The sequence below is a fragment of the Stegostoma tigrinum genome, chromosome 8 (assembly GCF_030684315.1).
Source record: "Stegostoma tigrinum isolate sSteTig4 chromosome 8, sSteTig4.hap1, whole genome shotgun sequence".
NCBI lineage: Eukaryota > Metazoa > Chordata > Chondrichthyes > Orectolobiformes > Stegostomatidae > Stegostoma > Stegostoma tigrinum.
Window position 1 is genome coordinate 17,071,537 of NC_081361.1, and position 26,810 is coordinate 17,098,346.

Genomic DNA, 26,810 nt, shown 5'->3' on the forward strand with positions numbered 1-26,810 from the left:
TAACACTCCTCATTTTATGAATGTCCCTTCAGGCCGGACTCTGAAACTCCTCCTTTAAATCTATCTGCCATCCCTGCCCCATTAGAACATAGAACATTACAGCACAGTACAGGCCCTTCGGCCCTCGATGTTGTGCCGACCTGTCATACCGATCTCAAGTCCGTCTGACCTACACTATTCCATTCTCCAGCTTTGTTTGACCAATATATTGGGTTAGTGTTTTATTACCTCCTCCATTGGTTCAATGTCCATTGTTATCAGATTATAATCCTGTGACGCACTCCTTGACATGTATTACTTATGTTACAAGTCTGGTATTGCTTTTCAAAGCAGAGTTGTGGGTGCTGTGATTTAAATCACAGATGCACAAGAGGCCAGAACTAAAAGAGCACAGTTATCTTGGAGGGTTGTAGGGCTGATGGAGTTTGCAGAGTTAGGGAGGGGTGAGCACAGGGCAGGATTTCAAGTAATTTCCGAATCTCAAAACTGAGGTTTTGCTTAACTGGGAGCCTCCGTGCATCAGTGAGCTCAAGGATAATGAGTGAAATAGATTTTGGTGCAGGTTTGAGACACAGACTTTTAGATGACTGTCACAATTGCGATTGCAGCAAGATAGAAAACAGGCAGTTGATGAGCCAGAAGCAAAGATTTCTGTCATTTCCCCTGTGTTGTTGCCATTGATTCCTCCTATAGATCTATCCTTGGCCCATTCCTACCTCTTATCAACATGCTATCCCACAGTGATGTTATCCAAAAACGCAGAACACTGACAGCACCCAGCTCCATCTCCTTACCCCTCTCGCAATCTCAAAATTGTCAGTTTCCTTGGCTGTCAGTCAGTTCTGGATGTGCAAAAATGTCCTGCAAATTGGTTTTGGTCTTCCCAAAACTTTTTTTGGTCATCCCTTCACAAACTGTGTTCCTGAACTACCAACCTGGCAATGCTCAAACTCTCGTGTCACCTATGATCCCCAGATGAGTTCCACCCCATGCATCCACTCCATCAATGGGTCTGTTTTCATGTATCCTATTAGACTTTATAACATCACCCAATGTCAGCCCTGCCTCAGCTCATCTACAGCTGAATTCTTCAGTCATATCTTCAGATCCTTCCATTTCAACTCACTCTTGGCTGACTTCCCATTTTTTAACCTCGGAAACTCCAAACACTCTTGGAACAGATCTGTCTGATGGTAACCAGATTTTTAAAAATACGCATTTAACTTTCCAAAGATAGTAGGAACTGCCGATGCTGGAGAATCTGAGATAACGAGGTGTAGAGCTGGATGAACACAGCAGGCCAAGCAGCAACAGAGGAGCAGGAAAGCTGATGTTTCAGTTCTGGACCCCACTTCAGAAAACTTTCCATGTGCTTTGTGGCTTCAAGTTTGAGTATGGCTGCTGTCAGATGCCTCCCATTGCAGATTGCTGTCAAAGCCTTGACACACCATTAGGGGAGGTGAAGCTACATTTCCAATGATGCCAGACCGTCCCTTACAGACGTCAGCAAAAGTCATCAAGATCAGCACAGAAAGCTAAGTTTAATAAAACAGTGATAGGTATTACATAATAATAAAGTGTGAAGCTGGATGAACACAGCAGGCCAAGCCGCATCTCAGGAGCTCAAAAGCTGACATTTCGGGCCTAGACCCTCCTTCAGCTCTGAAGGGTCTAGGCCCGAAACATCAGCTTTTGTACTCCTGAGATGCTGCTTGGCCTGCTGTGTTCATCCAGCTTCACACTTTATTATCTTGGATTCTCCAGCATCTGCAGTTCCCATTATCTCTGACAGGTATTACATAGGTCTATTAACATTTTTTCTGTTCCTTTCAAACAACTAATATTTTTACTGATTAATTGTGAGTGTAATGATTTTTTAAAAACTTTTTAGTGATTTTCTGTCCAAGTCTTGATTTTGCTCTGTTAATGGTGCCATGTAAATGCAAGTTGTCATTGAAAGATTATTTACAGACATTTTAAGCATACCATCTCCAGTCATTGCCTTTAGTCCACAGCAACCCCTACTGGCCAATAGCAGGTAATTCTGACTCTCTAAACTTTGCATTGGAAAGAGTAAGCTGGAAATACTGGGGCTTCAGACAGTATCCGCGTACAAACAAAGGAATACACAGCATGGTGATTTTTAAAATATTTATTTCAGTTTCCACTGCAGTATTTGCTTTTTTGTCTCTTTAAACAATACTAAAGTTGCTGCACACAAGGTTGCGGGTGAACATAGTCTGAAGAAACACAAATTGAATTTAATCCTTTGTGAGCTGTCAAGTTTATAAACATCACGTGAGTGTGAAAGAGGAATGCATTCAGTTGTAGAATTAAAAAGACTGCACAATGGCACCTGCTGATTCAGGGCTATTCCACTGTGATATTTGGCAGGTAACTAAGAAGATGGATTAAAAAGCTTCTTTCATAAGATATTCCGCTCTCACTTTGCAAAAATATTGTTCTCATCAACCGGTGGTAACACATGTTGTATTATTGAGTACTGTTTTTGGTTATTTTATCTCTTCTGTTGCCACAGTTGTTCTGTTATCTCTCAGTGCTGCAAGAGTTAAGTCATTTGTCACCACAGAGAAAGTAAATGAGAGCTTTTAATAAAGGTCCTGTAGACTATGGCAGGCTCATGACCTGCAATTTATTAAAAGGAAGCATTTTTCATTGTCTTCTCCCAGACAGATCCTTTTGTTGTCCCTGTTGATTTCGGCACAGTAGGCAACACAGGGATTTGGCTTATTGAGACACTGGTGTAGCAGCATCCAATGGTAGGATGGTGGGGTCACACCAACAGTCATCTGCCTCCACCCCAACATGTCCTTTCACCACAGCAATTCTACATTCAGTGCACCGATTTGAGTGAGTGCTGACGATTGTTCCCCAGTCTATGCGCACAGCTAGTAAATGGACAGGGTGCTTTCTCACGGTGTGTACAGCACGGAAGAAGGCCATTTCACTCATTGTATCCATGCTTGTCAACCAGGATCTGAACCCCTTTTGTACCCTGGTATGTTGACCCCAGTAATAAACTCGGAAATCCCCACAGTGCTACATTTGGATGTGATTTTTGGTTACTTCTACCCCTTCACTCCTGTTACTTTGAGACCATTAATGGTGGTGTAAGTTCAAGCTGTCACTGCAGGGTCTTGTAGCCCTGTCCATGCATTTCCAACAGAATGTAACAATCAGAGCTGGAAACTGTGGACTGTTTCTTTGTAGTGTCATCTGTGCTTCACCTCTCAGCCTTGGGACAACAGTGGGCAACACAGATTCGTGCAGCATAAGAGGAGGCCATGGAGCCCATCATGTTAATTCTGGATGTCTGAGATAACTAATAATTAGTTCCAATCCTTGTCTCTTTCCACGAAATCAAAGCACGTTGTTACCTTTTTCAGTGGAGATTGAAATCTGCTTCCTCTGCCCATTGAGAAATGCAAGCCTTGTTTAGCAGATACATTGGGGCAGGGTTAAAGTTGGGCAATATAACTTTAGAACAGATCTGAACCTTAGCTTGGGCTCAACTCTGACCACAGTCTAGGTTAGTTTGAGAAAGTGCCTGAAGGGGGAGAGAGAGGAAGTTGTTAGCAAGGTCACAGAGTTTGAGGTGGAGGCCAAACACTCATTTGTTTAACTGGTTGAAATTGTGGTTCATTGAGGGGAAGATGTTGGTCAAACAATCTGATTGCACAAATGCAATAGAAAGATCAAGAGATGTCAAACTTACACGGCAAGCCAAACTCTCTGTCTGTGGACAGTCTCGCAAAGGACGGAGAGGTAATCAAAAAATTGAGGCTATGGATAGTTTGTTCACCCGACTCCAAAGATGACCATGTGCGGAACCATTACAAAGGATTCTAAGGTTGTGATTTGCTAGATGTGGGATAACTCGGGTGCACAGGGATTGGAGGAAGCAGCACCACCACCTAAACCAACAGTGTCTGTCTTGAAGATCAAGAATTCTGAGAGCTCCTCACGCAATTGCTGTTAATGATGTGGGTGAAGGGGCTAGAGGAGAGGGGTTTAAGGAGATTCTTGATCATGCAGTGAGGAAGTTAAGTCCTTACCTTTTCATGATTGCGGTGTACCAGTTAACTTGAGAGAGATAAATGAGCCCTTGTCGAGAGGAGCGCAGATCTGGTTACTTGCGAATCATCTGGCTCTGTGCTAGATACACTCACATGTCAGTGTTTTTCTACTTGATAGAATGAAGGGGGTTAGGGCAGACAAAAGGATGTGACTATAATGAGAAGTAATTAAATTTGTATTAGGGACATTGGCATCAAAAATGCAAATGTGAACGTGTTTAAGCAAGTCAGCATCAAACATCTCAAACCTTGAAGGGGTTAAGAGTCAAGTGCAGTGCCCTTCAGTATCCACTTTGGCTAATACAGCTGTTCAGTGACTTAATCTCCTGCCCCTCAGCTCAGGAAATATTAAAAGCTAGAAGTGAGGATGGATCCCATGTACAGAATTATTTGAAATAGTTACGAATATATGAAAGTCATGAGGGAAATGAGTTTCAATCTGTAATTGTCTTGGTGATGTATTGGCTGAAAGGGCAAAGGTCAGCTGTGAAATTCTGAAAGGGGCCTACATGTGTCTGGGCTTTCAAGGTGTTAAATGGGATAGCGGGAGACGGAAGCAGAGGTTGATGTTTTAATAAATGGGGTCGTCCCATGAGGATCAAAGGTCACAGAAGTCTCAGACAGGGGATATGTCTTCTTGCTGAGGCAAGATTTGACAGTTGTACTGAATGCGTGTGGTGTAGAGTTACTGTTCTGCCATCTGTCAATTGGCTGACCCTAAAATTCTACCTCTGCCCTTTGCCAATGAAAGAACTCGGCCTTCTTCACTGCCACAAGCTTGAGATTGTTGCATTCAAACAACCAGGAATGTACAGAGGTCTTTCTCCTCAGTCAGCTGTGTTCTCTGTCTGCCCCTTCTGAATGGACTTGGACAATCTACCATCCCATTCTGTGTGAATATATGGCACTAACCTGACTCCAGGATTCCCACTTGAAGAGATCTTGAGGCTGACTCGAGCCAAAAATAGGAATGGCAAAGGAATGTTTCTAAAATTCGCAGGTGATCGATGCTTGGGTTAAAGCGGATCATGGAGAGCAGAGCACATTACGTTTAATGTGTCCTGTGCCTGCTGTGGGAGACCCGACACACACTGAAGCTGACAATAGCGATAACTTGTATTTGTAAAGAACCTCTGACATAGTAAAATGTCTCAAGGTGCTTCACACGTGCCACGTAAGGATACCTCTTAGGAAAGGCAACCAAGAGCTTTTGCAAAAAGGTCAGTTTTAAGAAGCATCCTGATGGAGAAACATGAGAGTGAATTGGTTTAGGGAGGGAACTCCAAAGCTTGTGGCCAAGGTAACTGAATGCACAGCAAGGGGATGGCGAGACGATTCAGATCACGGATGATAGAGATGCCAGAATTCACTGCTATCTTGGAGGACTGTGGGGCCAGAGAACGCGACAGAGGTGGTGAGAGACAAAGCTATGGAGTTCTTTGAAAGAAAGGGTGAACATTTTAAAATGGAGACACAGCCTGGACAGTGAAGTGGGCGGGGTGAATGGTGTGAGAGAGAATATGGGAAACTGAGTTTTAGGTTATCTGTAACTTACAGAGAGTGCATGGTGGGAGGCTGGCCCTGTGAGCATTGAAAAAAGTTGGCTTTGGAGGTAAGAAATACCTGTTTAGCTGCTGAAAATAATGAGAGTAGAAATGGGCGATGTTAGGAAGGTGGGAGTCAGAGCCACATAACATGGAAACAGAACCTTCTGTGCAACTCCTCCCCGCAGACCAGACATTCCAAACTTACCTACAAGTCGGTGGTCTCAGTCACCATGAAGACAGATAGTTAAATCCTGCTGAATTTGCAAGACTGCTACCTAGACTTGTACCAATGTGTCTCTTTGTTCCCCTAACCCATGCTTCAACCAGCCAGATCTCAACATCTGTAGAGTCTGCTGTTGAGGGGCATAAGCAAAAATTGGTGCCCAAAACTTCTCTGTTTCCATTTGTTTTTTTTGTCTCATGAATGGGTCCGGTCTGACCAACAAGTTTTAGATAAGTAATGAGAAAGCTGACTTCTTTAAATGCACAAAATTTTAAATCCAAATAAATGGATATACACATGAAAAGTTAAAGTTCAAAGTGTTACATGGAAGAAAGGGAAGAGTGGCACAAATTGGAAAGTTCTCTAAAAGAGCTGGAGTATTCATCATGGATCATTTGTTGATCTGCACAGTTATTGTGTGATCATCTTCAATTAGGTTTTCAGGTCTATAACAGATTGACTTAGCACTTTTCTATTTTTAAGAAAGCTGAAAACCTTTTTAGCCTGTCTTTCACATTGCAGTGGTATGTATGTGTATGATTGTCCTTTCTTCAATTGTAGCATGGCAGAGGTCCAGAATTTCTTTACTGACAACAAGGTTTGGTACTTGGCACTGATTGTTGAAGAAGAGAGCTCCTACCTGGGTCGAGAGGTAAGATATGTGCTTTTAAATTTCAGGTGTCCCTGATGTCACATCTGGGCAGATGTTCATTTCAACCAGTCCTCAGGTAAGGTCCCCCAATTTGTTACAATTTCAGGCAGAATTGCTCAGTCTATTAATTTCTAGGTGGGGAGGGGTAAACTTTCTCTGTTGGTTGTTCACCATCCCCTTGCCTGATCACAACAAGATTAAATTTGAAAAGGCCCCTTCTCTTGTTCATTTTTTTTGTCTCTCTGACCCATACAAAGTTCTGCTTTAAAAGAAGATCATTTAAGCCAGCTTCCTTGAGTTAATGGAGTGTGAATTTATTAATTTCTAAACACAGGAATAAATGCAACAGACATCAAACAAATAACAAGATAAGAACAAGTATTATAAAAAGGACCGATCAGAATCGCTTCTGCAGAGTCAATAATTGAACATTGCGGCCTTTGCAGTGGACATCACATGTAGCATTGATCTTGGTGGTTTATTGATCAGTTTAGAGATTCTTACCTTCATATGGTGACCAAAATACAGCTGTCCTGGTTCCTTTCAGGATTGACTGACAGGCAGCACTGAGAGCAAGAGACAGTCCTCCTTCACTTTACATGTAATGTTTAAATGGCTGTTCTCAAATCTATGACCCTCGCAGCACACCAGTCCACTTATTAGAATGTCAGATCACTAACATGTGAGGTCATGTGTTGAAGTTGATTTTTAATCCCTTTGTTTGCATTTTCCTGGAAGACCAAAGCGCACGCTTTGTGGAAGAGGTGTCTTCTTTTTGGCGGTGGGATGAGTGCATGTGGACAGTCCCCTTGTTATTTCTTCCCGCTATGTTTCTGTACCTCTTTGAAGCTCCCTGGACCCTTTACCAATGTCACGTTTCATGGATCCTACGGAGGACTTTGTCAAATGGCCACTAAATTTACATCTGCAGTCATTCCTAAGATGGGACAGTCTTCTGTTCAAATAGCGCATGTAGATTTAGAAGTAAAAAATGTCCACGGTACGTCAGGGTTCTGATCTGTCTAGAAGATACATAGCGCTGAGTCTCTGTTGGAATTCCCTGTTAATCTTCTCTTGGGTGTCTGTGCCCATTATTATATCAGAAAAGGTAGGCAAAAGCCTGTGGTTGTTTTTAATGCAACTCAGTAACCAGCTACCAAGTATTGTGCAACAATTAGAACATAGTCTTCAATTCTGCGTCTTCCAGATCAGTGACCAGTAACCAGTGACTTCGACTTCTCATTGTAATAAGACTAATAGACTTAGAACTCTGGAATCACTTTTTAAAGAAAGATGCCACATAATGAACAGGATACAGTTCAGCGACTGACCAAGGTCATTTTGACAGCATTTTCATTGCAATAAGGACAAGAGCAGCAATGGGTATAAATTCTCCTCCAAGGCACATTGCTGTGTTTGGGTTTATATCTCTGTGTGTACTTGCCCGATTTCAGTACTTCAGTGAGGCACAAATATCCATAGTAAATCCGGAGAATATTCACCAGGTTAATTCTCATGCGGAGGAGACCTCTTTCTGATAAGAGACATTAAGAGATGAACACATACAACTGAGGGTGGAAATACTGAACTGAAGAAGATTGTAATTTTGACTAATCAAATTCAAACTAACTGTTTTCACCAAACAGTTTTGTTTCAAAAGGTCATCAATTAGGAATAGCTTGAGTTGTTAATAAAACAGTTAGGTATTTACTTGGGAGTTTGGGATTTGGAGAGATGCCTGCAGTAAGGATAAAGAATGTGAAGAGGTGCGTTTAGTTAGGGGTAGGGAATCTGAAGAGATACATACACTGAGATAAAGAATCTGATAAGGAGGCAAAAATTAGTTTGCGCCAACAGCCATGGGTAACAAAATCGATAGGTATAATTGGCTGATCCTTTCCATAAAACAAGGTGAGATAAAGACTCTCTGAATGATGACACAGATTTGATGCTGAGCCATATAGATCAAGAAATGCTGCGTTTGTATTGAATTCGCTGATGCATTTACAGGTCATGATAGGAAAGCTACTCCTGGCCTGAGCACTTGCAGATGCAGAGAACAAAAGAAAAACCATAAGATCCGCTTGCTGCTACTGAAAAGGATGTTGCATGACTTCTACTTCTCCAAAGGTTTGGCAGTTGAGGATTATAAATTTAAACAACTTTTGAGATTCCTGTGGAAAGTGCCCAAGGTCATTGACTAGACTTGGTGGTGAAGCTCAGTATGAGAATGGCCTGCCAGTATCCATTGACTGAACTACAGTGGCAATAATTGCTAAACATGGAGGCTCACCCAGTCACCACCCACTCCAGGAACCGTTAGATCAACTTTTAGATACTATGGGAATAAAAGTTTTTAGGATGATGTGGGAAGATGGAGGTATGGTAGAAGATGAACCATGAACTTGTTGAATTCCAGATCAGTTGAGAATGACCAAATGACACTTCCAGGTTATATGGCTTATGTTCTTATGCTCAGGAAGAGAGCACTGCAATTAGGGAGCACCATTGAAAATCAGATATATTATCAGATAGCAAGCCAAAGCAAATCTGCCTCACGATCACTGTATTTGCAGCATAATGAAAATTGCTCAATTTTTCCTAACCAAACTTAAAAAGTAACAGATCAAGTTGATAACAAATAAAAATTAGCAATTTATTATTAAGAATCAAACTTTAGCAAAACACAAACTACAAATCAACCTCTCTGATGAAGGGTCTAGGCCCGAAACATCAGCTTTTGTGCTCCTGAGATACTACTTGGCCTGCTGTGTTCATCCAGCTTCACACTTCGTTATCTACAAATCAACCTAATTAGTGTCCATGATAACAAAGAAGGTGAGGGATGTGTTGGAGATGGCCCAGGTGAACTTGTGAATTAGTGTCCATGATCTTATTTGAGTATAACCCTGTTACTGTCTGACAGACAGACCGAGACCTAATTAAGGGAAAATTTGAAAAGGAGAATAACAAGATTTTAATTTGCCAGTTTGATAACCATTTCAACAATGAATATCAGGCCTTCATGAAATCCTTTGATATGTTGTGTTACAGGCACATGGGACTCTATATCTTGCATGAATGCCAAAGCCATGAGTTAACGCAAGTAGCTTCTCAAACAAAGAGACGTTTACTTATTTCTTACAGGCTGGGGTTCTTTTGTCAAAACTTTGAACAAGTTGATAACTGGAGAATAACGAGAGACAGCAAAAACCAAACAAAAAATCCTTCAAGCCCGGCAACTTCTGAAGTAAAGCTGCCTCCAGCCTGCAGCAGTTTGTTCTTTGCTGTCTCTTCTTTTTTCGGCTTTTTCTGTGGTTGACTAGCCATCACCATTTATTGACTAATTCATCATTGAACTAATCTGCCAGTCCCTGAGAATAACAATGTCTCAGTGCTAAACTGACAATAGTGTCCTTGAAGCAGTAATTAACCTACATTATCTTTCCAGGCCAGTTCCCAATAGCAAAATCAGTATTTTGTATTTTTTTAAAAAAAAGCTGTTGTTCAAAATTCAACGCAATTCCAAACCAAAAATGAAGAAAGAAGAATTATGATGGCCTCACTATTGTCTTGTTCTACGTATGGAAGATTGCATTTTTTTTAAAGCAGAGTGAGGCCGATGTTGTGGAGACCTGTCTGTACAGCATGGACTGTCACTTATTTGTATTTTGTTCATATTTTATCCTGTATTTGGGGAGCCACTATAGTGACTCTAGTTAGCAAGGAAATCAATTGAGTTGCTGCGGGAGTGGCAACATGCTTCTCAATTGTAGGCTGTCATCAAATTTAACAAATCTCTACTCCATACATGTGCTTGGCACTGAAATAAATTGCTGAAGGATAGAAGGCCATGAAGGGCACAGAATACGCAGCACAGAAGCTGACCAACTGAACTCTGTGCCTTGGACTCTAAATGAGTTGCATGCCATTCTACTTCAACCAGCACTTTCACAGTATCCTTCTGTCACAAGCACAAGGGTAAGAGCAACCACCTTCTCTTGCTATTTACTCTAATCTTGTCGCTGCACATGCTCCTCACCAAGTCTCATGGACTGCAGCTCTCACTATATAGCTTGCTTCATGTCCTCTCAACAGTTCACATCCACCCTCCTCCTCCTTAACTGCCTAAAGCTTCCCTCTCTCTCTCCATCTCTAACTCACTCACCAGGGACACCTCACCACCTGTCCAGCTCCTGCATCACCAATAATCACCTTCCAATAATTTCCATCATACTCAATCCCACCCTTTGACTCATTGCAGAACACAGTTGGCCCATCTCCTCAGACTTTCTTATATCTCCACAGCATCCTGACTGCCCTATTGCTGAAGAGGCTGCACTTGACCTGCAAGACTGACCATGGCTTCATACCCAGACTGCAAAGATTCCTGAACTCTGATAGGAGCAAATGGCTGACCGTGGCCAACATCCTGGTCTGGAATAGGCAGAACCCCTTTGGATAGGCAATATCCCCTGTTGACTGTAATCCTTCTTCACCCCACTAATGACTGCTCCCCTCGGACTTACAAATGAACCATTAAGGAAACGCTTGATGTGTTGCTGCATAAGTTGCAGGTGTTATATTGATGTAGCCTAGTGCCACGATGCACTGACATGTCCGCCCAATGGTTGTTCAGTGCTCCCAACCATGACAAGCTATCTGCCTCTTCTTTTGCATGGAAAAAAAAGCAGTGCAAACCACACAGGCTGACAGCCAGCAAGGGATACCGAAGACCCTGTGTGCTGAGAGGTACAAGAGTGGTTGCCTGCCCATTGGTGACTATTGAAGTCAGTGAGAATGCACTAAGAAAGAAAAGTGAAGTATGTAGAAGCTAGCAGCTTTTCAAGTAGGCACAAAATGAATGAATGCTAGAAAAGCAAGTTAAGAGCCATAACATACATCCTATGTAGCTGCATGAGATGTGCACATGCCTCTGCACTCAAAAGAAAGAATACAGGTTGCAGGTGTCCCTGAATCCCAGAGTAAAGTTTTGAAGAGCTGGAGTGGTAAATGAATTGGTTCAAGAACAGGCTTGATGATGTCATGAAACTTTGGGTTAACCGCCACCAAATTGTGTGGCCAAGGGATCAAGAAGATGATGGGCATGGAGCATCGTTGCATACAAACATTTGCCAAATGCTTTCCCCAGGCATCAATCAATCAGTTTGAAATATTGGGAAGCAAGAGGAGAACAAGAAGTGACATAGAAAAGAGTTGAGACTTTAATGAGAGATAATGGGAACTGCAGATGCTGGAGAATCCAAGATAACAAAGTGTGAAGCTGGATGAACACAGCAGGCCAAGCAGCATCTCAGGAGCACAAAAGCTGACGTTTTGGGCCTAGACCCTTCATCAGAGAGGGGGATGGGGAGAGGCTTCTGGAATAAATAGGGAGAGGGGGGGAGGCAGACGGAAGATGGAGAGGAAAGAAGATAGGTGGAGAGGAGAGGAGAGTATAGGTGGGAAGTTAGGGAGGGGATAGGTCAATCCAGGGAAGACGGACAGGTCAAGGAGGCGGGATGAGGTTAGTAGGTAGGAAATGGAGGTGTGGGTTGAGGTGGGAAGAAGGGATGGGGAGAGGAACAATGGGTTAGGGAGGCGGGGACAAGCTGGGTGGGTTTTGGGATGCAGTGGGGGAAGGGGAGATTTTGAAGATTGTGAAAAAGTTGCAATGGCATGGAAGTAAGGCTGTCGCTTCTCAGTGGCATGCTTCTGAGGCTGTCATTTGAAGCTTGAGTGGAAATTCAAAAGAAAGTTCCTCAACTTTGAAGTTCTGTTTTTTTTTTCTCCCCCCCCCATCCGTATTTCCCACTTTTCTCGCATTGCTCATCCCACAGCAGGGGGAGGAAATTCCACTTCATGTAAAAACAGACAGCACTTTTCCCAAACCGATTTTACAACCAATTAAAATACTTCTTGAAAAATAGTCCTGACGGCAATGCCAGGAAGCAAACAACAGAATAGATGCTTTTGTGCTGTTCCATTGGAGCTATGGGGTGTGCTTAAGAGAATAAGTTAAATTATGTTGGACACTGTTTCTGATTGCAAGGTTAGTGTAAATGATGCTAAAGTTTTGTGCAAAAATAGAGCTCTCGGGAATGCAATATAAAGACATAAAGCATTTATGCATAAATTTTGCACAGCAAGCATTTCACTCAGGATTTTGCCGATCGAAGCTGTGAACCTGTGTAAGGAACGCAATGGCCCCCGCTAAGTGACTCATGTTAACCCTTGGTACTACCACCCCAAGAGGATCCCCCTCATTCTCACACACCACCCCACCAACCTCCGGATACAACGCATCATCCTCCGACACTTCTGCCATCTACAATCCGACCCCACCACCCAAGACATTTTTCCATCCCCACCCTTGTCTGCCTTCCGGAGAGACCACTCTCTCTGTGACTCCCTTGTTCGCCCCGCACTCCCCTCCAACCCCCCCGCACACCCGGCACCTTCCCCTGCAACTGCAGGAAGTGCTGCACTTGCCCCCACACCACCTCCCTCACCCCCATCCCAGGCCCCAAGATGACTTTCCATATTAAGCAGCGGTTCATCTGCACATCTGCCAATGTGGTGTATTGTATCCATTGTACCCGGCGTGACCTCCTCTACATTGGGGAAACCAAGCGGAGGCTTGGGGACCACTTTGCAGAACATCTCCACTCGGTTCGCAATAAACGACTGTACCTCCCAGTTGCAAACCATTTTAACTCTCCCTCCCATTCTCTAGATGACATGTCCATCATGGGCCTCCTGCAGTGCCACAATGATGCCACCCGAAGGTTGCAGGAACAGCAACTCATATTCCGCTTGAGAACCCTGCAGCCCAATGGTATCAAAGTGGACTTCACAAGCTTCAAAATCTCCCCTCCCCCCACTGAATCCCAAAACCAGCCCAGCCTGCCTCTGCCTCCCCAACCCATTCTTCCTCTCATCCATCCCTTCCTCCCACCTCAAGCCGCACCTCCATTTTCCTACCTACTAACCTCATCCCACCTCCTTGACCTGTCTGTCTTCCCTGGATTTACCTATCCCCTCCCTACCTCCCCCCTATACTCTCCTCTCCACCTATCTTCTTTCCTTTCCATCTTCCGTTGGCCTCCCCCTCTCTCCCTATTTATTCCAGAAGCCTCTCCCTATCCCCTTCTCTGATGAAAGGTCTAGGCCCAAAATGTCAGCTTTTGTGCTCCTGAGATGCTGCTTGGCCTGCTGTGTTCATCCAGCTCCACACTTTGTTATCTTAACCCTTGGTACTGATAGTTTTTGACGTGATAAGTAAGAATACAATCTCCTCTCCAACCCCATTTTAATTTCATACCCTCCCTCTTTCCCTTCCCTTTGTTGTTGTTGCATTTTTTTAAAAGTTAGCAATATGGATGATTTGGTGATGGTTTCATTTATATAAAAATAAATTGGCTCAATAACAACAGCAAACTTTTTTTTTCTGTAACTCCAGACCCACCTTAGATCATGATACAACACTGAGCAATGAGAGAAATTGAAAACAATTTGAATCAAGATCTACCTTTTGGCATTGAAGATTTGTCAGAGTTGTCTTCAGTCAGCTATCCATAAAAGATTGTTCTCATAAGGACTGGAACTCAAATTTGATTTTATTAATGATTGAGCATATTTTCCTTGTTAAATGATAGCATTGCTAACAGAAAGATCTCAAGAACCAATAATTCAGATTAGCTGCTAGTGAGTGCAAACTCTAATAGAAACTGCCACAATACATAGAGCTGTTCATCGCTGTCTCACTGTACACTCGGACTTTCCACAGCTTTTAATATCTGTAAGCAGCTGACCCTGGCTTTGTGGCTATCAAGTCCAGCTTGGGATTTTCTCTCATGTCATTTGACTCATTATTATCCTTCTGAATGAAATTGGACACATCCTAAAGATCAAGGATGGTCTAAGAACCTCCCATTTCTTAGGAAATGCAGTTGATCAATATGCAACAGAATATGATGGCATTTAAGGGGAGCCTAGATAAGCAAATGAAGTAGAAAGAAACAAAAGGATGTATTAAAGGAGTGTGAGATCAAGTAATGAAGTGACACTTGACTCCAGCAAGCATAAATACCATATTTACCTGTTCAGTCAGATAGTGTTCCTGTGCTGTAAACTTCTACATAGTAGAGTCCATTTAAAACCCTTGGGCTTAAAGAAGCTGGTTATTCTCTGGAAAAGGAGGAAGCCATTATGTAATGATGTCAAGAGACCATTGCAGCATAATGTAGAGGACAGCATCACCCATTTTGTGATGAACCACGGATCAAGTTCGCTCTATTGAAATTTCCATTTAGTTAGCTAGAATCGGCATTGTGGTCAGTTGCTGTTATGCTTGGATATTGGTTAACAACCACAGTTTTTGCTTTTTTGGACTTAACACACTGTTTTCACTTAGAATATTTAAACTGTAGGACTTGACCTCTGCTATAAAGCAACTCCATCTGCCACAGATGAGAGGCCACGAAGCCCCATGGCTGAACAAACCACTTTGGAGGTGATCATTTTCAACTGACTCAGAGCTTCCAGGGGACAGGAGATGGATCTTTCCAGCTGCAGATTTATCCACTAGCATTTTGCTCACTCATAGTGACAAGCTTCTTAGCAACAGGCATGACAGAAACTTTAGTGGAGGCCAGTATATTATTGTAGCTGGAAAGAGGGCATTGCAGAACGCTCAAAAAATCAGTTAGAAAGGAACACTTGCATTGATGAAGAGCTTTTCCATCATCACCACCAGATGTCTCTCAGCACCTTTACAGATAACGAAGAGCCTCCTGAAGTGAAGTGTAATGTTGCAAACACAACAAATAATTTGTGCTGAACAAACTCCTGTGAACTACAATATGCTAATGACTGGATAATCTGTTTTCCATGAAGTTAATTCAGGGATAAGTATGAGCCAGGTCACAAGCGATAACTTCCTCCTGTTCTTCTTCATAAGCAGGCCACAAGAGCTTTTTGAAACCTTTTGCATTCTGTCGAATAGCTGGATGGATCTTGATTTAAAAATGATACGAAAGAAACATTTTGAAATATGTTTCTTTTCGTTTTAATGTTGTTACTTTCCTGTAACATAAACAAAAGTGATTGACTGGTATCATCCCAAGGGGGGAAACTGATGGTTTTCAGATGACTGTGGGGAGTTGAAGTATAAAGCTCCCAAATGGTGTGTTATTTCCATGTCAAGTATAGGTGCAGCACCCATTATTGTTCTTCAGGAACCATTCCTGTCCCCGTTTAAATCCTACTGCTTGAGTTTTATTGTAATTTACTTGTTTAGTCCAAACCTGCAAACTCCCGCAGCTTGTTCATTTTAGTGGTTGTAGCTAATGTTTCCTGTGAGTTTGTTGTTCCTGTGCTATTGTCCACAATCTCTCTTGGCTGATTTGAAGAAAGCTTCTGATTAGTGCCTATTGCTCTCTTAGGTGACCCTGGATATGCTGCAGTATGAGAACATTGCTGTGCGCAGAGTTCTGAGCAGTGAGGAGAACCTCACCACAACGCTTGGTGTTCAGGAGATCCCCTCTTGCTACCTGTACTTTGCCAACAACACCTTCAGAAGTGTCACAGTGTACGTACGGCTCTGCAATTGCTCACTTTGTGTGTGACCTGCGGTAAGGTGTCATTCTGGGTATGAGGCTAGCATAGCTGTGATCTTCAGTTATGCCATAACATTTACACCCTGAAGATGCAGTGGCCTTACTGTCATGTAACGCCAATACACTATCACCTACAGCAGGCTCTCTGTGACAGCATCATGTTACTGTAAAACATTAGGTTTAAAGAGAAATTAGTAAACATCATTTTGAGCATTTACCAATTACTGAGATATGAGAAGCTTCCAATTTTGTTCCAACAAATAATAATTTGTGGGCCAAGTTATGCAGTCTCCAGGGTTAAATAACCAAGGGAGATTGAACAAATTAGAACTGTATATTCTAGAATTTAAAAGGCTAATGGACCATTTGGATGAGGTATTCAGATCATGAAGTGAAACAACTGAGAAGAACTGTTGCTGCTGCAGTTTTTCTATGTTGTTTGATACAGAATATGATTGTCGTTGGCAGGTCCCATTGTCACTCTCTAACTGGGGCATCAAGGATGAAGGGGAATATTGTATAAATAATAAAAGCAGTGCTGTAGACCAGACCAGACCCCCTTAAAATATTTTAAGAAGGCACCCTTGACCCTCACTTTTTCTTATTTTAAAGGTAGATGGGAAGTACTTGTTTCTGATGTGATGTCACTGGTTATACTGCTTGACGTTAGGCAAAACACAATTTATTTAACCAATGTAGACAAAATACAAATAAAAGAAAGAAGAATTTAGAATAATTCAACTATTGGAAAACTTAACCAAATAATAGGTACAGTGCCTAATACTAATTAACTGTTCCAAAATAGCAATATCCCATAAGTACACCCCTTGGCAAAAAAGATAATTTCAGACTCAGATTCTTTCATGCAGTTCTCCAATCCAGGAGGAAACAACATCAAGAGAGATTTCAGAGAAAGTAGCAGCTAGGAATCCTTTACTGAAGTGCCAACTCTTCTGGGACCCAAGCAGTTTCTGACTGCTACAACTAAAAAGGAACTAGAAAGTCTGATCAGTGAAAACTAACCAATACCTTCCCATTGTTACAACCCTTTTAAAAACAAACCTAAAGGCGTCCTAGATTGTTGACTTAAGCAGTTTCCAGCAGCTACTTCAATACTTCTTCCTTTACAACTTTTCTTCAAAAAAACCCAGGATAAAATAGCAGCATCGTCAATCAGGTCTTTCAAAAATGAAATTGGGAAATGCTTCTGCAAACAAAGAGGGGTTTGAAAATCTTCTTGGCAAAAGTCAATTGGGGAAGGCAATGGCCCAGTGGTATTATAGCTAGACTAGTAATCCAGAGACCCAGTAATCCTCTGTGGACCCAGGTACAAATCATGCCAAGCCAGCTGGTGGAATGTGCATTCACTAAAAATCTGGAATTAAGAGTCTAATGGCAGCCATGAAACCAAAGAATTGATTGTCAAGAAAAACCCATCTGATTCACTAATGTCCTTCAGGGATGGAAATATGCCATCCTTACCTGGTCTGGCCTACATGTGACTCCAAACCCAAAACAATGTGACTGTCTAGAGGGCAGTTAAGAGTCAGTCAGGGATGGATGATAAATGCTGGCCCAGCCAGAAACACCCACATCCCATGAATGAATAAAAACAGCAGCTGATACTAGGTTAATCGTAAATTTAAAATTTGCCTCTGATAGACTTATGTTAATAAAAGTATTAAGGGATATCCAACAAAGATGGATTTGAATTGTAAATTAGTCTTTACCTTATTTAGTGGTGAGACAACTGATTTGAAGGCTCAGTTTTTACAGAATAATACTTGTTATAAGATAATCACTGTTGTGATTCTTACAGTTGTGACACTTCTAATATTGAAAATAGCGATATAAGAAAGCTGAATGTGTTCACAATAAGTGGTCAGCAAATTGCTTGCATCCATTTAGACTGCAAAGCTCATTTGGGTGTGAAAAGATTGTTGGAAAACCAACTCCTCCTTCCAGTGGGTGCTCTTCTTCCTTATTTGTCAAATTACATTTTGGGATCTTTTACAATCCACAACTATCATTAAATCTGTCTATACCCCTCATTATTTTATAAACTTCTACCTGATTGCCTCTAAATCTGTTATGCTCCAGTGAAAAAAGTCACAGCCTTTCTTTATAACTCAAGCCTTCCATATCTGGCAGCATCCTGGTAAATCTCTTCTGAACTCTCTGCAGCTTAATACCCTTCCTACAACTAGGCAACCAGAACTGGACACAGTATTCCAGAAGAGGCCTCATTGAAGTCCTGTATGACCGCATCAGAGGATAATCATGGGAGATCCATAGTCAGGGGATTAGAGAGGCATTTCTGTGGCAATAAATGTGACTTCAGGAGTGACCATTTACTGTCTCCCTGGTGCCAGGCTCAAGGATATCATGGCCATCATGGAACAGCTATAAGATATCCTTACCAGGGAGGGGAATGGCTAGAAGTTGTGGTCCACATTGATGTCAGTGGTATAGGTAGGAAAAGGACTAAGGTCCTGAGGCCCATTTCAGAGAGCTAGGAAGGAAATTACAAAGCAGTACTCTCAAAATTACTGCCAGTGCCACATGCTAGTGAGTGTAAGCACAGGAGGATTGATCATTTGAATATGTGTTTGAAGTACTATTGGACAGACAGTAGCAGATTTCTGAAGTATTGGTGCTGGGCAGATGGAACCCATACTAGCTGGGCAGGGTACACCTCAGTGAGACTAGGACTTGCAAAAAGATAACCTAGTTCAAATCCAGCCCTAGTATCAGGCTATCGGGGAGGTTGGGAAGCTGAGGGGTAACCCAAATTGCAATGAAGCAAAGCCAATAACTGGAAATCAGAAGAATGTTAGAGAGACTCAAAGATAGAAGAGCAAAGCCAAGCATCATGTGCACTTTGGAAGTGGAGTGATGTCAAGAAGACAGAGTTAAGGGAACTTGAGCTGAATACATGCAGTATTCATAACAAGGTAGACAGCTTAATCATAAACAGAGATTTTTAGGCATGATCTAATTCCCATTAAAGATATGAGACTGGATGATGACCATTACTGGGAGCTGAATATTCAAAATTTGGGAAGGACAGATGAGAAGGAAAAGGAGGTGGAGCTGCGCTAATAAAGGATGGGATCAGTGCAACAATAAGGGAGGATCTCAAATCAGAAGTTATTTGAATCTGTTTCGGTGGAGCGAAGAAACAGCAAGAGACAGCAGACATTGATTGGAGTTATTTATAGGTCACCAAATAGGAGTGTAGGGCACGGTATTAATGAAGAGATGAGAGAAGCATGTAGCATGGACAAGTTGTCACGGGTGACCAATCTGCGTATAGACTGAATTAACCAAATTGTCAATACTGTGGTGGATGAGTTTCAGACATATTTTTGGAATGTACTAGGGATGATTTTGTACCATAGTCCGTTGAGGAGCTAACTAGAGTACATGCTATTTTAGATCTAGTATTGTGCAATGAAAAAGAGCTAATTAACAAGCTTGTTGTAAAAGAACCATTAGGGATGAGTGGCCATACTCAGATAGGATTTTACATTTTGTTTGAACGTGAAGTAGTTGGTTCAGAAGCAAGTGCAGTAACTTTGGAGGAAGGAAATTGTACAGGCATGAGATTTGGATTGAAAAAATGCATTGAAAGAAATGATTATCCTTTGGCCTATATACATTTTTCAAAGAGCTATTACATGACTGACAGCAACTATGCATTCCTCCAAGGTGCATAAACTCAAAACAATCAACCAGTGGCTAACAAAGGTAGTTCTGGATTGCAGAAGATTGGAAGAAAAAACCTATCAAGTTTTCAGAAAGAGTAGTTTAGATAATTGGGAGAAGCATAGAATATAGCAAAGGAGGACCAAATAATTGAAAAGGTAACAGAGAATAGAATCTAAATGCAATCTAGTAAAGTAAAAACAGACAGTTAAAGCTTTTACAAGCACATAAAAATGAAATGTTCAGTTAAAATGAATGTGGCTGCATCAGAGTCAGGAGAATTTATAATCAGGAATGAAAAAATGGCAGAGAAGCTAATTGACTACTTTGTGTTTATTTTCACTGAGCAAGTTGCAAAAAACCTCCTGGAAGTTGAGGTGCAAGGGGCTCAGGAGGCTGAGGAGTTGAAGGAAATGAGTGTTTGTAAGAAGATTGCACTGGTCAAATTTATGAGACTGAAAGTTAACAGATCTCCAGAACCAGATGGCTTTTGTCCCAAAGTGAAGGAGGTTGCTGTTGAAACAGTCGATGCATTGATTATAGTCTTTCCTGATTCTATAGTTTCTGGAAAGACTGTTGTGGATCAAAAGGTAGCAAATGTCACCTCACCATTTGTAAAAGAGAGGGAAAGACACAACAGGGAATTCAAGTGTGAAGCTGGATGAACACAGCAGGCCAAGCAGCATCTCGGGAGCACAAAAGCTGATGTTTCGGGCCTAGACCCTCTGGTGAAGGGTCTAGGCCTGAAACGTCAGCTTTTGTGCTCCTGAGATGCTGCTTGGCCTGCTGTGTTCGTCCAGCTTCACACTTTATTATCTTGGATTCTCCAGCATCTGCAGTTCCCATTATCACAGGGAATTACAGACCTGCTAGCCTCACATCACTTGGGAAGGAAAATACTAGAATCTTTCACAAAGGATAGGATAAATAGACATTTGGATGATAATGATCTGATTGGCACAGTCATTATTGGTTTACAAATGGGAAATTGTACTGAACAAACTTTTTGGAGTTTTTTTTTGAAGATATTTCTAACAATTTTGATAAAGCAAAGCCAATGAGGATAGTATACTTAAACTTTTAGAAGGTTTTTGTTAGCATCCCTCACAGAAGGCTGGTTTGAAAAAAAGTAAAGAACATAGAAGGGAACTTACTGACACAGATTAATGATTGGTTAAAGACAATAAACAGAAATTAGAAATAAATGGGTCATAGTCATGTTGGCAGGCTGTCAAATGTCACTGAATGCTAGTATGGTGCAGAAAGCTATTAAGAAGGTGAATGGAATGATAGCCGACATGACCTGAGGATTTCAGTACAGGAGTAGTGAAATCTTGCTTCTGTTGTATAGAAAGTTGGTTAGACCCCACGTGGAGTACTGTGTGCAGTTCTGATGCCCTTATCACAGGAAAGTCATGACGTCCTGAGAGCGCATCCTGGGTGAGCAGGACTTTCTTTTATGGAGAGATTGGTCAAGCCAAGCCTGTATTCTCTAGATTTCTCAGAGAGGTGATCTCATTGAAACTTCCAAAATTACTTAGAGATAAGTTAGATGCAGGTCAAATGTTTGCGCTGTTTGTGAAATCTGTACTCCTAATGACAATTTACTGTATTCCTAATGACAGTTTTAAAAATAATGGACGTCACTTAGGTTTGAGATGAGGAGACCTTTTGGTTGTACTGAAAGGCTTGTGAACCTTTGGAATTTTCTGTACATAAGGCTTTGAGTCTTTTTAAGGTTGGCATTGATAACTTTCTACACTGTTGATAATCAGAAATCTCTGGGCATGGGGTGAGTAAAAGACATTGGAGTAATTGATTAGCCATGATCTTGTTGATTGACAAGGCAGGCTCTATGGGTTAATTGGACTGCTCCTGTTCCTTTGATGCTATTACACATAGCTGAAATGCACAGACATTAACTACACAGAACAGAATGCTCTGCCCAGTCAATCAATGTTACCCTTTTCCCTAAATGTAAGCAAATACTTCTCACTGTAGTTGCCCACATACATACCCATATTTTTTCACTACCTTTTGCTTAAACCACCTGGCCAGTCTGATCTTGAATATTGAAAGATTATTTTTTACCTCAATCAGTAATGTAGCAATGCAGTTGTTTTTGATTGGGCACAATGTATTAGTTTTGCCTCCCTTTTTCTGGTTTCCTGGTTCAAACAGTTTTTTTTCTGCTACAGTTTTTGATTTATGCACTCCTCTAAGTGCAGGTAGCACTGCGTGTTAGTGTGTGATGCCTGCAGAAATTACTGGCATGCTGCAGCTCATAACTGAGTTAAACTCTGACTGACTACAGAGTCAACACAGTCACCTACTGTATTCCTAATGACAGAGACTGTGGCAACGTTTGCATTTCTGAACAGTCCTGGTACACGTTTATAATAGGCATGCTTGTACATGCAAGTATTTGCGTGCTACACAGGTGCATGCATTTTTCTTTCCCTTTTTCCTGATTATTCTGAGTGATGTTGTAGAAGACAGGCAGTCATAAAGCTTGTCCCTAATTCTTTCCCAATGCTGCCAGCGCCTAGGTTCCAGGAAATACTGGACAACAGGCTACTTTTCAGCCAGGAGAACTGGGAGCACTGCTAGAGCATTACCACGGACATGGTTTCTCAACCTACTGCTTCATAATGTAGGACACTGTCGCTGTGGTGCTGCCACTCTCGCACATTAAACTTCAGGGCTGAAATTGGTTTTGCCAGTTGATTGGCCATGCCAAGGAATGTTGCTGAGTTTAACCTGCCTAGCTGGGCCTACAGCGCCATCTGTCCATCAGAGTGAGGAAAACAGGCAAAGGAATTTGCACATTTGTCCCGAATGGATGTGGGTTAGACACATTATGGGTTGCAGCAGGTTGGCTGAGAACAGTGCTCCACAGGCTAATTTATACTCACCTCTAGGTGTCAGCTGTGGTTCAGTAAAGGTGAGAGTCTGGGCTAAAGCACAAATTTCAAGCAAAGGCTCCCTCTGCAGGTGTGACTTCAGGGGTAATGTTATTAAAATGAGCTTTGGACTGCCCTCTCTGGCAGATGTAAAAAAAACCAAGGCGTTGTTTAAAGAATAGTGGGGAGTTCTGCCCTCTCTTGCTGACCCCTAGACTAACTAGATTGTCTGGTCTTTTATCACATTACTGTTCGTGGGAGCTTGCAATGCACAGTTTGGCTGCCGTATTTCCTGCACTACAGCAGTGACTAGACTTCAAAAGTAACTCATTGACTGGAATTGTCTATGGCAGGTCCTGAAGTAGCGTGAGGCAATCTATTCCATAGGCCATCACTCAAGCAGCACCAGCACATCATGCAGAGTTCTGGTATTGAGCTATTACCAAGTTGGTCTGCACTGCCTTTACTTTGTTTTCCTTTATTCATTCATGGGATGAAGGCGTCACTGGCCCGGCAGCATTTATTGTCCATCCCTACTTTCCCAGAGGGCAGTTAAGAGTCAACCACATTGCTGTCGGTCTGGAGTCTAACATAGGCCAGATCGGGTATGGATGGCAGTGTCCTCCCCTAAAGGACATTAGTGAACCAGATGGGTTTTTCCCGACAATTGGCAATGGATTCACGGCTGTCTTTAGATCCTTAATTTCAGATATTTTATTGAACTCAAATTCCACCATCTGCCGCGACAGGATTTGAACCCTGGTCCCCAGAACGTTACCTGGGTTTCTGGGTTAACAGTCCAGCGATACTACCACTAGGCCATCACCTCCCGCCCACCAAGCACCTGATGTGGAAGCATTTCAGCACAGGCCGGGGTGCAAGTAGGAGCAGGAGGGGTACGGTGTGTTGGTGGCCATGGTATCACTGAACAATGATCAGAAACAGGAACAGTTGCCTCATAATGACCAGGTGAGGTGGACTCGCCGTGGTTAAATGTAGGGTGGCGGCCTAGGTCTGGATGGGATGCTTTTCAGAGGAATGGTGTAGACTCAATGCACCAAGAGGCCCCTTTGTGCACTGTGGGGATTCTGCGATCACTAACCCCAACCTTCAAAGGCCATAGTGGAGCTGATTATAGTTTTAAAAGAAAGCCACCCCACTTTGGATAACTTGGGCTTACAGTGAGGAGGAATAAGCTGAGGGGGGCAGGGTAAAGGTTAGTGCACTGTCTGCCCTTCATTGGAACTGATCTGAGAGCCAATGCATGGAGCCACCACATACACAGGAAAATGCTGTCAAACAAAGCCTTGCTGTAATGATAAGAGAAAAAAGACCTTGGAATTAACCAAGAGACCTTTCACAACCCCAATGTGCCTCGCAGCTAATTCGTTGCTTTTGAAGCATCAATGTTGTGATGTAGGATACACAGGAGCCAATATGGGTACAGTGAGGTCTCACACAAATAGAAGTGCAATTGCAATTGGGTCATATTTTTTGTTTTAATTTTAATGACGTTATTTGGGGGTTGTAGTTTGGCTGGAATTGTATGGAGTGGTACCCCACGCATCTTTACAACCCGTATTTCGGTATTTTCGGAACTGAGATAGCCAAAGGGTGCTGATCGAGCTCCTATAAGCAGCAATCTGGGAATATGGTAGACTGGGACCTGGGGAGTCAGGTGGGGGTGGTCACTGGTGAGCAAGCTGCTCCCTAGACCACAATTGAGGAAGAAGATTTAGTGCATGTGGTTTTGCGTTGTTCTGAATTACCTCGGCTGTAAAATACTCCGAGTAGATTTGAGCCATGAATAATCAGTTTATCCGAACAATAGCTAGACTGCATGTGTTAAATTCCCGGAAGAGATTACACAAACCTGGGTTGTATTCCTTTGGATTTAAGAGGTGATTTGATAAAATGTTCATAACATTTTGGGGAACCAGTTGGGTAAATTGTAAGAAATTATTTCTGCTGGTTGGGGAATCCAGGACTAGACCACAGAGTCGAAAAATGTAGGTCCAAACTTTGAAGATTGTGTTTTTCAAGTTTATTGGCGCAAGAGCAATCCAAATTTGCAATGCTTTACGACAAAAGCCAGAGGCTCAAAGAGTTAAATGATCTGTTCCTGTTCCTGTTCCTGCACGTCTTCAATGAAATTGCGTTTTTGTATTGAAGAAGGGTAAACCGGTAACTGAAACATGTCCAACTTTTTGGTCTGCTAGATTGGGACAGTGAGTGAGAATTTTACAAAACAATTCATTTCTCGCCACCTTTTGAAACAACTTTTTGTTCATTTCGCGGGTGCAGAAAGCCATGGTGAGGCACACAACTGAAACAAATACCTTGCATTCTCTTCCCAGTGCATTTTCTGGTACGTTCAGTTGCTGGGTCCAAAACAGTTAAAATTTAGCTGCATGAAATGTGCACTGGAGATTGTATGGCTCCTGCACAATAGGAAGATGTTCCAAACTGTTGCATGAGAACAATAGAGTTTTTCTAGTTGACTGAACAGGGGCAACTGGTGCGATCGGAGAGTTAAGTGACAAGCAGATGGGATGTTCTCTCAGTGAATAGATGATTAATGCTGTGAAGCTGAGCGATGGCACAGTGCAAGGAGCAATGGGACAGTGTGCCACGTTTGGGTGAATGGAACTTGCCAGGGAGAATATCATCTGAGCCGGAGGGACAGATGTGGGAAGAAGCTAAAGTCAAGTGTAAGCCGGTCCCTGGCCAGAGCTTCCCTTTCCGTGGTCTCCTGTGACAGATGCCGGAGATAATTGGATGGTGCTGATGACATTATCAAAGTGCCAGGCTTTCTTCAGAGCTAGTGGAGGGGAAAATTATTTGTGATCAAGTAGGAGGGCTCCATCTGCTCGTGCTTAAACAGAGATAGATCTACATGCCTGTGTGTGTGCCTCTTTAAGAGGGGCTAAACAGAACAGTAAATATCAGGCAGCAAGGTCACGGAGAATTAATGGTAGGGGCATGTTGGACACTGCCTCTTTCAAACCTCACAGACCACCCAATTACTTTTCCTCCCTTTGTTTCTTGCCCTGTTAGATCTACCTTGCTTGTGCTTTCCTCCACATTGTTTTCTGATCCTTCTCTCATCCCACTGTCTTGTTTTACTGTTATCGTTCTTTTCTCATCTTTCTTTCACTTTTTCCTTTTTTTTAAACCATGTCATGACTGTCACAGCTTTTCTCTCTGTTCCTTTGTTCACCTCACAGTTCCTTCTTTCTGCCTCTGTGTGTTTTCCCCTTAATTCCATCACACGTTATTATCACCAGCATCGAACCCTCCATCTGCCAGTGTTTCTTTACAAATCAACTCTTATTTGAGCATTTTGGTTTCCTTGTCTTCCTCCTGGCACTTGTGCAGGTAACTTTGACTTTGATAATGTAAAGGCAGACAATCGGACCAGCTGCCCCTTTGTACGTCTCTTCCTGTTCATGTTCCCATTGAAAGTTGGGAAAGATGTGTAATGGATGGCTTGCCCATGTTATACTGTGTTCTGCTGTCTGTATTATTATGCTGTGTGTCCTTCAGGGTTTCTCTGTGTGTATGTGAGCATTGCTGGCAAGGTTGATATTTAACGCCCAGACATAGTTGTCCTGAAAAGCTTTGATACATCAGTCATTTCTCGAACCATATCAGTGTTAACGAAATAGGCATTAAATCTTTGCCCTCATTTTTCAGTTGTAGGTTTTGCTGATAAAGCAAGTAGTACTGACCTTCCCTAGTTGCCTTCTTAAATTCACTCATTTTTGAGTGAGTTTGGGAGGTAAAAGCTTGCATTTCATAACAACAGGTCATTTCAATGTGCGTTACACTGACAAAGTACTTCTAAAACACTATAGTGTCGAAAACAACATAATTAATTTGTGCAGCAGACTCCATAGACAGCACAGTAACCTGTATTTGTGGTGTTGTTTGGGGATAATTTCACTGTTGTTCCTCAAAAGATATTGATGATGGTTGGTAGTTAATGAAAGAGAATAGCAATGGGACAGGCCACAACTTGGATTTATGAACCTTTATCTTAGAAATCAACTCAAGGTAC

The 26,810-nt window shown here is 42.2% G+C and overlaps 1 protein-coding gene across 2 annotated transcripts in view; it reads left to right on the forward strand.

Moving 5' to 3' along the window:
- The window catches only part of qsox1 (quiescin Q6 sulfhydryl oxidase 1), a 119,873-nt gene that overhangs the window by 62,404 nt on the left and 30,659 nt on the right, over positions 1 to 26,810 (forward strand). For both annotated transcript variants that reach the window (XM_048538829.2, XM_048538830.2), the window contains exons 5-6: positions 6,429 to 6,519; positions 15,966 to 16,111. In XM_048538829.2, coding sequence (XP_048394786.1) covers positions 6,429 to 6,519; positions 15,966 to 16,111 — 237 coding nt within the window. The remainder of the gene's footprint in view (positions 1 to 6,428; positions 6,520 to 15,965; positions 16,112 to 26,810) is intronic.